At 45.0% G+C, this 15,015-nt stretch overlaps 1 protein-coding gene across 5 annotated transcripts in view; it reads left to right on the top strand.

The window, feature by feature from the left end:
• LOC118395028 (rap guanine nucleotide exchange factor 4-like) overlaps positions 1-14,993 on the top strand; it is a 44,023-nt gene extending 29,030 nt beyond the window's left edge. For 4 of the 5 annotated variants that reach the window (XM_035788793.2, XM_052464223.1, XM_035788790.2 and 1 more), the window contains 26 exons: positions 2,518-2,590; positions 2,683-2,747; positions 3,350-3,456; positions 5,246-5,367; positions 5,601-5,784; positions 5,922-6,006; positions 6,823-6,883; positions 6,960-7,036; positions 7,339-7,485; positions 7,966-8,146; positions 8,334-8,412; positions 9,606-9,756; positions 9,901-9,989; positions 10,518-10,542; positions 10,637-10,715; positions 10,795-10,941; positions 11,812-11,909; positions 12,393-12,518; positions 12,627-12,703; positions 12,815-12,916; positions 13,046-13,136; positions 13,242-13,292; positions 13,384-13,471; positions 13,569-13,633; positions 14,009-14,063; positions 14,166-14,993. In XM_035788793.2, the coding sequence (XP_035644686.2) occupies positions 2,518-2,590; positions 2,683-2,747; positions 3,350-3,456; positions 5,246-5,367; positions 5,601-5,784; positions 5,922-6,006; positions 6,823-6,883; positions 6,960-7,036; positions 7,339-7,485; positions 7,966-8,146; positions 8,334-8,412; positions 9,606-9,756; positions 9,901-9,989; positions 10,518-10,542; positions 10,637-10,715; positions 10,795-10,941; positions 11,812-11,909; positions 12,393-12,518; positions 12,627-12,703; positions 12,815-12,916; positions 13,046-13,136; positions 13,242-13,292; positions 13,384-13,471; positions 13,569-13,633; positions 14,009-14,063; positions 14,166-14,293 (2,553 nt within the window). In that variant the 3' untranslated portion in view covers positions 14,294-14,993. The remainder of the gene's footprint in view (positions 1-2,517; positions 2,591-2,682; positions 2,748-3,349; positions 3,457-5,245; positions 5,368-5,600; positions 5,785-5,921; positions 6,007-6,822; positions 6,884-6,959; positions 7,037-7,338; positions 7,486-7,965; positions 8,147-8,333; positions 8,413-9,605; positions 9,757-9,900; positions 9,990-10,517; positions 10,543-10,636; positions 10,716-10,794; positions 10,942-11,811; positions 11,910-12,392; positions 12,519-12,626; positions 12,704-12,814; positions 12,917-13,045; positions 13,137-13,241; positions 13,293-13,383; positions 13,472-13,568; positions 13,634-14,008; positions 14,064-14,165) is intronic. The other variant, XM_035788791.2, reaches the window with a different exon arrangement.
• Positions 14,994-15,015: the final 22 nt, after the last annotated feature.

Raw genomic sequence — 15,015 nt, 5'->3', positions numbered from 1 at the left:
AAGGAGATGCGTTCTGTCTCCTAGAGATGAACGTACTTTACTGCGAAAAGTGAAAATCAATCCCAGAACAACAGCAAAGAACCTTGTGTAGATGCTGGAGGAAACGGGTACAAAAGTATCTATATCCTCAGTAAAACGAGTCCTATATCGACATAATCTGAGAGGCTGCACAATAAGAAAAAAGCCACTGCTCCAAAACCGCCATAAAAAAGCCAGACTACGGTTTGCAACTGCACATGGGGACAAAGATCATACTTTTTGGAAAAATGTCCTCTGGTCTGATGAAACAAAAATAGAACGGTTTGACCATAATGACCATCGTTATGTTTGGGGGAAAATGGGGAGGCTTGCAAGCCAAAGAACACCATCCCAACCGTGATGCACGGGGTGGCAGCATCATGTTGTGGGGTGCTTTGCTGCAGGAGGGACTGGTGCACTTCACAAAATATAGATGGCATCATGAAAAAAGAAAATGATGTGGATATGTTGAAGCAACATCTCAAGGCATCAGTCAGGAAGTTAAAGCTTTGTTGCAAATGGTTCTTCTAAATGGACAATGACCCCGAGCATACTTCCAAAGTTATGGCAAAATGGCTTAAGTACAACAAAGTCAAGGTATTGGACTGGCCATCACAAAGCCCTGACCTCAATCCTATAGAACATGTGTGGGCAGAACTGAAAAAGCATGTATGAGCCAGAAGGCCTACAAACCTGACTCATTTACACCTGTCAGGAGGAATGGGACAAAATTCACCCAACTTATGGAAGCTTGTGGAAGGCTACCCGAAACGTTTGAACCAAGTTAAACAATTTAAAGGCAAAGCTACCAAATACTAATTGAGTGACCCACTGAGAATGTGATGAAAGAAATAAAAGCTGAAATGTATTATTCTGACATTTCACATTCATAAAGTGGTGATCCTAACTGACCTGAGACAGGGAATTTATACTAGGTTTAAATTTCAGGAATGATGAAAAACTAAGTTTAAATGTAGTTGGCTAAGGTGTATGTAAACTTCCGACTTCAACTGTAGATTCATGTGTGTGTGACCAAAAATATGTATTTGAGTGTTGACTGGCCATCATTTGAAAGAGGATCCCAGCTTTCTCATGCTGCTATATTTTAAAGTTAAGCACATGAATCCGCTTTACAACCAGGCTACCTACCTGGCATATGTAACATAATGCCATGGGAATTATAAGCAAATCTTGTCTGCTAAATGAACTAGTGTAGCCCACAGCCATATGGCATAGCCAGACCATGGCCTTAACATAAGGAACCACAGAATATGCTATGCTATTCTACTGAAATATAATTTCTTCATATCATGTTGTTGTTTCTTTAGACCTGCCTAAAATAAATAATGGATTTATTGTGACGGTGTCAGATATATTACATGGATTTATTGCACATTTAGATGGGGCGGCAGGGTAGCCTAGTGGTTAGAGTGTTGGACTAGTAACCGAAAGGTTGCAAGTTCAAACCCCCGAGCTGACAAGGTACAAATCTGTCGTTCTGCCCCTGAACAGGCAGTTAACCCACTGTTCCTAGGCCGTCATTGAAAATAAGAATTTGTTCTTAACTGACTTGCCTGGTTAAATAAAGGTAAAATAAAATAAAATAAAAAGGTCCGCACCAGTGGCTTATAGTCTATGTGTGGAAGGCCTGAGATGCTATACGTGTTTTATGTTCATAAACGGGCGATTACCGCGAGACCGACAGTTATTTGCATGACTGTTACCGACTGACAACAGTGAATGGCGGCAGCAGCCCTAGGTGCTAAACACTCCACTGCACTCTGTTGTCCTTGCTGTACTCATTGACCCTGATTAGAATACAGCCTCGTGTGTTTAGGTCATTTGAGATGTTCACATGTAAACGGTCCCTAGGTGACAACGGGCTTTGTTTTGAGGGAAGGTTGTAGTGTACCGGCGTGCGTGCTCGTTCGAAAGGGGAAAGGGAAGGGGGGGGGGGATACCTAGTCAGTTGTACAACTGAATGCCATCAACTGAAATGTTTAACCCAACCCCTCTGAATCGGGTGGGGGGGGGCTGCCTTAATGGATTGTGTGGGTAAGGGGGGTGGAGCTACTCAGGGTCATATATTGATCTAATGACCAGAGCGTGGCTTTTTTGGCATTTTATTTGGATCCCCATTAGCTGTTGCAGTGGCGGTAGCTACTCTTCCTGGGTTCCACACGAAACATAAAACATGACAAAATACATAACACTAATAGACGAGAACGCCAACGCAAATGAAAAATACAACTTAAGGTCCTGTACTGCATACACATACAACATTATTCATATACATACAACATATTCATACACATACAACATTATTCATATACATACAACATATTCATATACAGCGTGTACATACACATGTGTTGTTGTGAAGTGGTGAGTAAGGCTCTCGAGCCCTGTTCAGATTAATGGTAAAGTAGGGTCAGACGTGTGTGTGTGTGTGTGTGTTTATCGATTACGATGACTAATCCTGCGTACGTTGTGTTGTAGAAGTACCGTCAGTGTATGGCTGGACTTCTGGCCCCTCCATATGGAGCCATGGAGAGTGGATCCAACAATGATCGTGAGTAACTACAATGCAGTTGACTGTATAATCTAAAGATAGCATATTACACATATCACCATGGTGATAACTCTGTCTCCCTTCTCCCTCAGGGCTGGCAGACAAAGAAGGTCTAGGTTCCAATACTCTCAGCCTCATGAACAAGTCTCTCAACAAGGTAAGATGGGCCCGTGTCAATGTTATACCGTGACGGCAATATCCCTTATCGTGCTCAACTAAACCCAAACTACTGTCTTTTAAAATCTGTATACAGACTTTAAGCTGCGGTGTGTGTGTATTCTAAAAGTGTTCACACAACCAAACACGCAGGCACACACACACACACCGCTACCTCTGTAGTTATGCTAATGAAAGGTCATTCATGTTCACGGAACAAAAGGTACCATCTGCCCAATTATGATGCCCTCTTTTGTAGTTCTGAGCTGTGGCAGAAGTAGCTCTCTGTGAGGGTGTGATTTGGGTTTTTCTCCTATTTTCTCACCTTTCATTCATGGCTCCACCATCCAGACAGCAGTTGTGTGGTTGCTATGGAAACTGGGAGTGTTACGATGGTTGTGATTCACGTCTTAGCGGGTATATAGTAAATGTGAGGGGGATGGGCGGGGCTTTTGTTGCCAGGGGCCATGAAATGAAAGCCCCCTGGATTTCTCAGCACATCCTTTAAATGATTCAAACCTGGAGGCTGAGACTCTCACTATGATTGTTACTGTCTATAGCTAGTGCTGACGGAGGTATGGTGTTCCTGTGTGACGTCTCCAGGTTCAGTCAGAGAGGCTGCAGCGAGGGGGGAAGGTGATGCGGAACGCCATCCTCTCCAGAGCACCCCACATGATCAGGGACAGGAAGTACCACCTCAAGACATACAGGTGTGGGTGTGCATGTGTTTCAATGGCGTGCGGTCAAGGTCGGTAGCTGGGTGAGCACGGGCTGTTATGAAAGCCAGATTTACTCAAATAAACCTTGATGAAGCCCAAGTTCCCCATGCAACAGATAGCTCCAACACAGACTATTAACCCGAAATGGACAAAAAATGGTCACCAAATGTAAATACCATTGTAACCAAGATACACAAGCGATAGCGATAGGTGGCACCAAAAACGACTCAAAACGTCAGTGTCATCAAAACAATGAATCAAATGCATTGAAAGGGATTCTATTCTCATGAAGTAGCCTCACCCTCAACAGCAGCCTAACCCTTAAATGTTAAAGGAAAATGCACTTAGGCCTACCTTTACTTTGAAATAAAGTCAGTTCGTCTGGCGAACCTCTCGGTGACCGCGTTGGGGAAGTCCCAGCAGAACTCCATGTCCATTACTTGACTTTTCTGCCTTCGTGGTTGTAGTGTAGTTTGGTCGCATTTGTCTTGCAGAAGCCAAGGCTCGGGTCTGAATAGAATGGCGGGAGAAGCCCCTTTCCCACTACGGCCACAAAGCAAAAGTGAATGTAGGGATATCAAACGTTCAGCCCCCATGGACACGCTCTAGTCTAATGTGCCTGGTTAAATTGTGCTTATGAGCATTTTCATGGTTAAAGTAGAGAGAAATGGATGGAAGTGTGTGAGTGTGCTACAATTACTATCATTATATATTAAAATATTGACATATTTAATTATGTAATTACGCTAATTCCCCTATGGTGGACAGAACGTGTTACTACATTACAAATGTTTTTACCACACAAGAATGACAGGAAATTACACATCATTTTTACCCCACATTGGTGATGTTAGTATTAGAGTTTATAGTCATCGCGATCTTACAAAATCAATTGCTTAAAACCGGCCAATATCTTTGGTTTAGTACAAGTGTTTTTGTCGTCCGCGCCAGTCCGTAGTGGGACTTGGAACGTAAGCTGTCATTTTCAGACCATTGTGGCTCAAATTCATGGATTTGAGGGTTAAGTTATCATTCAAATGAAAGTCAACCCCTGTCGTTAACCCCAGCGCAACAAAATATACCTTCTAGCGCCATTCTGATTCTAGTCGAAACATGGCGCTGTGCTTCGTGCATATATTATAACAACATTTTGTGCCTTTGTTGTTCATTTTTGGTGTTCAGCTGTTTTTTTTTCTCTCCAATTGTTCGCTCGCACATAAAAAAATACACGGGGCAAGTTGAAGTTTGGTAGCTGAAGTCTAAGCCTCTTCGTTGGGGATTGGTCAACTGTAAGGGTGGGAACTATGAATGGGATTTTTCAATTAAGTGTTTGTTAGCGCCAGCTGCTTGGCTGGCTAGCTAGACGAGCAGCATAGGCTTTCTCGTGCAGAGAAAGCAAGCAAGCCAACCAACTGACCTAAAGACCTGTATAACTTTTTAATCAAAAAGCATAATAAGCTTTCCATTGGCAAGACCGAAGTAAAAGGTTTGGTAGCAAGGCCCAGCTAGCTAGCTATTGTTAACACACAGGGAGTATGCGAGCACAGTCGTGTGCTTACGCCTTGCCGAGTTCTGCTAGAACCTAGTCTGCAGTCGCCCTCCTCCGGTGATGGCAAAAAGCAGATGTTTCTGGTTTTCAGGGATACCGTATTTTCAACCAAAAAAAGTAAACACCTGCTACGTTAGGTTTGCAGTGGCCTTAAGTGCTTGTGCACATACATACAGTATGCATGCTTGTGTTACTTTATTGTCACGCTGTGTGTGTGTGTTTGTCTTGCAGGCAGTGTTGTGTAGGTACAGAGCTGGTAGACTGGCTGGTGCAACAGAGTACCTGTGTACACACTCGCTCTCATGCTGTAGGGATGTGGCAGGCTCTGCTGGAGGAGGGAGTACTGAACCACGGTGAGACTACACTGCCCTCTGCTGGACACAATACTTTCAAAGTTATTTAACCAGTTCATGACATATAGGGAGAATCTCAATTGCATTTCTTCCTCACATCCTCTCTTCTCGACCTCCTTCTCAAAACCCATTGGATGGAAAACTTTGTTCCCTCCCCTTGGACCTTTTCCAGCTTTCCCACTATGTTGGGTCAGTGATTTACTTACCGTTTGTGTGTGTGTGCCTCCCCCCAGTGGACCAAGAGTTGGGGTTCCAGGACAAGTACCTGTTCTACCGTTTCCTTGACGACGAGGAGGAGGACACCCCGTTGCCTAGCGAGGAGGAGAAGAGAGAGAGTGAGGAAGAGCTTCCTGAGACCATCCTCTTCCTTGCCCAGATAGGACCTGACGCCCTGCTGCGCATGATCCTCCGCAAACCGTCAGTACCACACACACACACACACACACACACACACACACACACACACACACACACACACACACACATGCGTTTGATCTAATAAATTGAATTTGAAATGTAATGTAAATCTCCTCTCTCTCTCTGTGTCTCTCTAGTCCTGGTCAGAGGACAGGTGATGATCTGGAGATCATCTATGATGAGCTGCTTCACATCAAGGCCTTATCCCACCTCTCCAACACTGTGAGTCTTATCCCACCTCTCCAACACTGTGAGTCTTATCCCACCTCTCCAACACTGTGAGTCTTATCCCACCTCTCCGACACTGTGAGTCTTATCCCACCTCTCCGACACTGTGAGTCTTATCCCACCTCTCCGACACTGTGAGTCTTATCCCACCTCTCCGACACTGTGAGTCTTATCCCACCTCTCCGACACTGTGAGTCTTATCCCACCTCTCCGACACTGTGAGTCTTATCCCACCTCTCCGACACTGTGAGTCTTATCCCACCTCTCCGACACTGTGAGTCTTATCCCACCTCTCCGACACTGTGAGTCTTATCCCACCTCTCCGACACTGTGAGTCTTATCCCACCTCTCCGACACTGTGAGTCTTATCCCACCTCTCCGACACTGTGAGTCTTATCCCACCTCTCCGACACTGTGAGTCTTATCCCACCTCTCAACAGTCTTATCCCACCTCTCCGACACTGTGAGTCTTATCCCACCTCTCCGACACTGTGAGTCTTATCTCTCCGACACTAGTCTTATCCCACCTCTCCGACACTGTGAGTCTTATCCCACCTCTCCGACACTGTGAGTCTTATCCCACCTCTCCGACACTGTGAGTCTTATCCCACCTCTCCAACACTGTGAGTCTTATCCCACCTCTCCAACACTGTGAGTCTTATCCCACCTCTCCAACACTGTGAGTCTTATCCCACCTCTCCAACACTGCAAGTCGAGACTCTTTTCATTTCGGCAAAGCCATGTTGCTCTGACGAGCTCATAGTAGTAGTCCCAAATGCTAAAATGAACTGTCTTTATTTCTTTTTGCAGGTGAAGAGGGAGCTGGCCAGTGTTCTGATATTTGAGTCCCACGCCACTGCAGGAACCGTGTGTAAGTTCTGCTCTCACGTCCATACTGTGTGTGTGTGTTTTAGGGACACGCGTTAAGTTGTCTCTTCTTCTTCCAGTGTTTAACCAGGGTGAGGAGGGCACATCCTGGTACATCATCCAGAAGGGCTCTGTCAATGTGGTCATCTACGGCAAGGTAGGAGTATTATTTTCACATGATTTATGGGCCTACACCAGATGATACTTAGAAAACTGGTGCTGACCAACAATAATGCTGCTACATACAACAGCTGGCTTCTATACCCCTGGGGAGACCTGTGTCACAGTTTTGGAAACTGACTTTGCTCATCATAATTCGTCACAGTGAATGACTAGTTTAAGGGTCTCAGATTACACACACACACACACACAGTTCGATTGGTCAGAATATTAATTCATGCGAGCACTTCTCTAGCTGTCTGAATCGTCTGTTTTTTGACCGCGTGTGTTTCTCACCAGGGTGTGGTGTGTACCCTGCACGAGGGAGATGACTTTGGGAAGCTGGCACTGGTGACAGACTCCGCTCGAGCTGCCTCCATCGTCCTCAGAGAAGACAACTGTCACTTCCTCCGAGTGGACAAGGAAGACTTCAACAGGATACTCAGGGTAGAGTTTAAAACTGTACCAAATATTTGTTTTATAAACTAACCCAAGACAGACCACAGCCTGTCATTTCCAGTGGGAGCAAATTCATCATAGTGGGCAGAACAAGAAAGGCGTTGGGCATAGCCAAGCACGAGCTAGTCAGACCCTCATGGCGTGTTCTATGTGTTTTGCATATTTCCATTAGGAATAACTAAATGCGCCCTTGCACTCCTAAACAACTAAATGTTTTGAGACTTTGGCAAAGGGTACAAAACTACAAAATTTAGTCCACTCTGTTTGCAGTTTTGGGAACAGAAAACTGAATTGAGATCAAATGTTTCATTGATGAGAAAATGAGTCATCACCATAATTGGTGGTGAGTGGAAATGCCAACTGGATGCTCCAGATTTATAGGTCCGGTGAAACGTCCGGTCTAGTTGTTCTGTGACTGTACTGTTTGCTACAGTGTGCAATACTGGACCGTACTGTCATTGACTTTAGGACGTGGAGGCGAATACAGTGCGCCTGAAGGAGCATGAGCAGGCTGTGCTGGTCCTGGAGAAGAGTCCCAGAGCCTCTACTCTGGGAAACATCAAGTACACTGTGATGTCTGGAACCCCTGAGAAGATCCTAGACCACTTCCTGGAGACCATGAGGATGGACACACACCACGCTGACCCAGGTACACACACACACCTAGCTTCCACACAACCAGGTAGAGCTCCACTGTGAGTTGCCAGGGTTGAGGGGCCGGTAAAGGACTGGATTATGGGTTGGTGGATATGAATGAATATCTGTTTTCTAATATTATTCCCTTTCTTCCTATTTTCTCTTTCTCTCTTTTTCTCTCCCCCCTCCCCTCCTCTCAGATCCTGCGGTAGATGACTTTGTCCTCATGCACTGTGTCTTCATGCCTAACAGCCAGTTCTGCCAGTTGCTCATGGCACAATATCCTTTTCTCCTTCCAACTCTCTTCTCTTTCACTCCATTCTTCTCTCCTCTCACTTTCTCCCTCTCCTTGTTTCTCTTTCCAACTCTCTTCTCTTTCACTCCATTCTTCTCTCCTCTCGCTTTCTCCCTCTCCTTGTTTCTCTTTCCAACTCTCTTCTCTTTCACTCCATTCTTCTCTCCTCTCCAACTCTCTTCTGTCTCACTCCATTCTTTTCTCCCTCTCCTTGTTTCTCTTTCCAACTCTCTTCTCTTTCACTCCATTCTTCTCTCCTCTCGCTTTCTCCCTCTCCTTGTTTCTCTTTCCAACTCTCTTCTCTTTCACTCCATTCTTCTCTCCTCTCGCTTTCTCCCTCTCCTTGTTTCTCTTTCCAACTCTCTTCTCTTTCACTCCATTCTTCTCTCCTCTCGCTTTCTCCCTCTCCTTGTTTCTCTTTCCAACTCTCTTCTCTTTCACTCCATTCTTCTCTCCTCTCGCTTTCTCCCTCTCCTTGTTTCTCTTTCCAACTCTCTTCTCTTTCACTCCATTCTTCTCTCCTCTCGTTTTCTCCCTCTCCTTGTTTCTCTTTCCACTCCCGTTTCCCTTCTTGGCCTATTCAGTAGGCTACATATAGGTTACAGTAATGTTATACATTGCCCTTTTGTCTCGGGGCTCCCGAGTGATGCAGCGGTCTAAGGCTCTGCATCCCAGTGCTTGAGGCGTCACTACAGACACCCTGGTTCGAATCCAGGCTGTATTACAACCGGCTGTGATTGGGAGTGCCATTTGGCGGCGCACAATTGGCCCAGCATTGTCCGAGTTTGGCTGGTGTAGTTAGTTATTGTAAATAAGAATTTGTTCTTAACTAACTTGCCTAGTTAAATATGGTAGTAGGTGCCAGGTGCACCGGTTTGTGTCAAGAACTGCAACGCTGCTGTGTTTTTCACACTCAACAGTTTCCTGTCTCTATCAAGAATGGTCCACCATCCAAAGGCCATCCAGCCAACTTCACACAGCTGTGGCAAGCATTGGAGTCAACACGGCTAGCATCCCTGTGGAACGCTTTCCAGCACCCTTGTAGACTCCATGCCCCCGAAGAATTGAGGCTGTTCTGAGGGCAAAGGGAGAGGGGTGCAACTCATTATTAGGAAGCTGTTTCTAATGTGTGGGTACACTTACTGTAGTTGTGCTATATCTTTAACCCTGTGTGTACCTACCATGCGGTGGCTCCCCCGGGTTCGGAGCAGGAGAGGTTGGAGTACGCTGTGACCTCTAAAAGACGAGTCCTCAATCTGGCCCTGCGCTGGGCGGCAGTACACACACACCATCTACAGGAGGAGCAAGCAGCACTCACATTCCTGGAGGTACACACACACACACACACACACACACACACACACACACACACACACACACACACACACACACACACACACACACACACACACACACACACACACACACACACACCTGAGGAGTTGTCTGAGTCTGTGTGTTTCTCTCTGTAGGAGCTGTATGGGAGTGTGTCCAGTGACTCACGGATCCTCAGAGCGCTGAAAGACTTTGTACCCGACTTGGAGAAGGTCGTCAAACTACAGTATGTAAACCCTGACCTCTAACCCCCCCCATCGTGACCTTCAACCCCAAACCTTGGTTGTTTAGCAACAAAACCGAAGCGTGCGTAGGTATAGGGCAAAACAGACGGGGTTGGCTTAGATTGTTGACAGGATGTCAATGATATTTAGTCTATAAATGTTTATTGAAAAATGAAATACATTTGCACAATGTGCACATGTTGTCTCAAATGCATCGTTACTGTTGTTGGTGAGCTAGCTAGCGAGTTTTAGCCATATTAGCATTGACATGAAATCAGTCAAAACACCTCAAAACAAGACATGGTATCAAGAACAAGCTGGAACGAGCTGAAATGAGTCACTTACGATTCCCCACGTGGCAGCGTCTTGTCGTTGTTGCCAGCTACAGTATCTGGCCATCCAGAATCACGACAACACACAGGTTGAAGCCCCATTGAAGCGTGCGCTTTGTTTTTGCGACTTCGGCAAACCCATCCATATCAAGACAATGCATTAATACATACGTCTGTTCTCTTGTTTCTGTTCTTCAGTTCAGAAGAGGCCAAATTGAAAAAGGTACACACAGACTATGTTTGCTGGTGGTGTCTGTGTGTGTGTGTGTCTGTAAATGTGTGTGATGTGTCATTTTTATCTCTGTGGCCTGTTTCAGCAGAAGGTCCTTCTTAGAGAGTTCAGCAACGGAGACGAGAGACTAGCGAAGAAACAACCCATCAGGAACTGTGACGAAAGTGAGTGTGTGTTTGTGTAAAAGAATGCGTCTTTCTGCACATTATTAAAAACATGTTAAAAACGTGTGTGTGTGTGTAGTCCTGTTGAAGGTCTACTGCAGTGACCATACCTATACCACTATCCGGGTTGCCGTGGCAGCCACAGGGAGAGAGGTGACCAGTGCTGTGGCTGACAAACTGGCCTCAAACGATGACCTACTATTGGTCCACCTCAGCTCCGCAGGCGGTGAGGAGCCAATCACATCTAACTTCATTCATAGTGAACAAAAAATATAAATGCAACATGCAACAATTTCAGCGATTTTACTGAGTTACAGTTCATATAAGGAAATCAGTCAATTGAAATAAATAAATTGGGCCCAAATCTATGGATTTCATATGACTGGGCTGGGGTGCAGCCTTGGGTGGGCCTGGGAGGGTATAGGCCCACCCACTGGGGAGCCAGTGGGCCAATCAGAAGAAGAAAAAATACCCACAAAAGGGCTTTATTACAGACAGAAATACTCAGACCATTCCACAAGTGAAGAAGCCGGATGTGGAGGTCCTGGGCTGGTGTGGTTACACATGGTCTGCGGTTGTGAGGCAGGTTGGACATACTGCCAAATTCTCTAAAACGATGTTGGAGGCGGCTTATGGTAGAGAAATTAACATTCAATTCTCTGGCAACAGCTCTGGTGGACATTCCTACAGTCAGCATGCCAATTGCACACTCCCTCAAAACTTCAGACATCTGTGGCATTGTGTAGTGTGACAAAACTGCACATTTTAGAGTGGCCTGTTGCTGTCCACAGCTCAAGGTGCACCTGTGTAATGATCATGCTGTTTGATCAGATTCTTGATATGCCTCATCTGTCTGGTGGATTGATTATCCTGGCAAAGTAGAAATGCTCACTAACTGGGATGTAAACCAATTACTGCACAGCATTTGAGAGAAATGTGTTTTTGTATCTATGGAACATTTCTGGGATCATTTATTTCAGCTCACGAAATATGGGGCTAACATTTTACATGTTGCATTTAATATTATTGTTCAGTATACGTATCATTTATTACTGTCATTTTATATTCCAACGTGTGTGTGTGTTCTCCTGTACAGAGAAGCAGATGCTGAAGCCCAATGATGTGTCCGTATTCTCCACTCTGAGCATCAACGGGCGTATGTTCGCCTGTCCCAGGGACCAGCTGAATGCGCTGGTGAGAGAGAATGGGGACTAGAAATATGGCAATATGTTGTCTTTGAGCCACAACCATACTGTACATCAGGGAGCATAAACTAGATTCAGCCCTGGGCCGATTAAAATAATAATAATAATAATAATTTTATTCTTGAGCGGATGGTCACTTGGCCAGAACATAATTACAAAGAATTTGTAGACTGCAAATTGACCGCAAGAAGACCAAACAGATATGATATTTGACTAAAACATAATAATTTCAATCCTTGCTTACATTTGTATACGATCACATATACAGTACTTCTCTATAATGCGTGGGAATACTTTGGAACAGATTTACAAAATGAACAATAAATAAAATAATTTGCTCAGAAAACTCGAGGGGCCAAATAAAGTCACCGGCGTGCCAAATTCGGGCCTGCGGGCCACCAGTTGGGGAACCCTGCTAAACATCATAGTGTCGTGTAGACAATAACCTAATGTGTGTGTGTGTGTGTGTTAGACCCCTCTCCCAGACCAGGAGGGGCCCTCAGCGGGGTCCATGTCCAGTTTTGAACTGATGAGTTCTAAAGACCTGGCCTACCAGATGACCCTGTATGACTGGGAACTCTTCAGCTGCGTGCACGAGGTAGACACACAAACACACACCCTTTCTGAGACGAGAGAACCAACCTGCTCTATTTCTTTCTGTACACCTGAACTCCATAATATGTGTCCCGTCTCCTCCCTGCTGCAGCATGAGCTGTTGTACCATACGTTTGGCCGTCAGAGCTTCAGGAGAACCACCGCCAACCTGGACCTCTTCTTACGCAGGTCTGATTTTGAATCAAACATGATTTCGACGTAACTTCTATGACATTTTTTCCCCTAGTTGTTGGTACAGTGCGTTATTTGACCCTCGTGGGATTGTGTGGTCGTGGTCAGGTTCAACCAGGTGCAGCTGTGGGTTGTGACAGAGGTGTGTCTGTGTGGTCAGCTCAGCAAACGGGTTCAGCTGCTCAAGAAGTTCATCAAGATCGCTGCTCAGTGAGTGTTGCGCACGCGAAACAATCAAACACTCACTCGTTCTGTAGATGCGCGCGCTTCGTAGGGAGTTGAGTGGACGGAACCGCTGCTTCAGTCTCTCACTGAAATTGTTGATGTTGCTTTCTCCAGCTGCCGGGAGTTTAAGAATCTGAACTCGTTCTTTGCCATCATCATGGGTATGAGCAACCCTGCAGTCAGCCGACTCACCCAGACCTGGGAGGTGAACCATGACTACTACTACAGTGTTAAACTACTGACAAATTACAGCTTCTCTATTTGTCCACTAAAAACTAAAGCCATTAAACCTTTTTCTTTCTGTTGGCAGAAACTCCCCAGCAAGTTCAAGAAGTTCTACGCTGAATTTGAAAGCATGATGGTGAGTTGCCCTTCAAAGACCAATTTCCAATTGACCCCTATGTGGACAATAAAGTTATTGACCTTTTGAACCGTGGTGTGTGTGTTAACAGGACCCGTCCAGGAACCACCGGGCCTACCGGCTGACCGTCACCAAAATCGAGCCGCCAATCATCCCCTTCATGCCCCTCCTCCTCAAAGGTAAGCCCCGGTTACGATCAGTAGGCAAGCAACGGACATCGAGGTGAGAAAGTGAACTCCTCTGTTTCAAACTGTGCTTTTTCTGTTCTCTTCCCAGACATGACTTTCAGTCACGAGGGCAACAAGACATTCATAGACAACATGGTCAACTTTGAGAAGATAGTGAGTATACACAGGCATTCATAGGATGCTTATAAACTCTTCATTCCACTTGAATGCTGTAGTCATAGAATTAGGTTTTCAGTATCAACAACCTTCATAGAACATTAATACAACTTATATATGACATGTGACCACTGGATTACCCCCCCCTGATTCTGTTTGTTATAAACCATGGAAAAATTGTCTAGAATAGCATGAGATAGTTATACAACTGCACATTTCCCTCCCTGCCCCATGGTAAAATGTGTAGAATTGCAAGGAATTAGCTGTATTCTTAAACAATTTAAATGGGTTGGGAGGTGGGGGCCTTGCTCGGATCTTGCGCGGGGGGGTTACGCCACTACATGTAACACTGCTTGTTGTTGTGATTTCCAGCGGATGATAGCAAACACCATCCGGGCAGTGAGACACTGCAGGAGTCAGTCGTTCAGTAAGTCTCTGATTTATCACTAACAAGTGATCCTTTCAACTGGACCCATAACAATAGGCATGAATAATTACAACTCTCTCTCTGCCTCTCTCTGCCTCCCAGACCCCGAGGTGTGTCAGCCCAATAAGAACCATGCGGAGGTGAGGGGCTATGTCAGAAAGCTGTGTGTGATTGACAACCAGCGGACCCTGACAACGCTCTCCTATAGGCTGGAGCCCCGCAGGACCTGAGCCCGCCCACCATCACGGTAGTTACATGTAGAGATCACAGGTAACCTTCATCACTGTGACATGGCTTCATCGGGCTGCTATGACTTCATCTGGAAAACTCAGACCTCTGACATCACATTGGAATTCTTAGCCCTCTATGACATCACACAGAACCATCAGCCTTTGCGACATCACATAGAAGAGCAATGATTAGAGATCCGAGAACCTTAAGTGTAAGGTAAATGTACATCTAGATAGAAAACTGCAAGTACTTAAAGTGACTGGGGAAAAAAATCTGATTTAAAAATGAACAACTATAGATTTGAGGTCTTTTTTAGTGATTATCAGTATCCCTTACTGATAATGTGAAAGTAGATGTGAAAAATATGAAGAAAGTATATTGTACCAGTTTCACAAATACCAAGATATTTTACATAGTGTTATAGAGAAGCAAAACCCCTAGCATTGTTAAGCATCGTTCTGAAAACTGTCCTCAAATTCTTGCGTTAAAGCACAACTCATGTAGCATATTGTTATTTCTGTTTAATCAGTCATCCTTCTCAGTTGTGTTCTCGTCATGTACTTTTGCATATGTAGATACAGTATATTTGACTTGTGTCTCTTGTTTTACCTCAGGACCTCATTATGATGTCAGTGTGTTGAGTGTCTAGTCTGTCTGATCTTTAAATAAAAAATTATCTAATATAATAATCAAAACATTTGATACTGGCGGTGGTTATTGC

This window comes from Oncorhynchus keta, chromosome 15, assembly GCF_023373465.1.
Source record: "Oncorhynchus keta strain PuntledgeMale-10-30-2019 chromosome 15, Oket_V2, whole genome shotgun sequence".
NCBI classification, from domain to species: Eukaryota; Metazoa; Chordata; class Actinopteri; order Salmoniformes; family Salmonidae; genus Oncorhynchus; species Oncorhynchus keta.
This window is presented reverse-complemented; position numbering and strand designations above follow the sequence as displayed.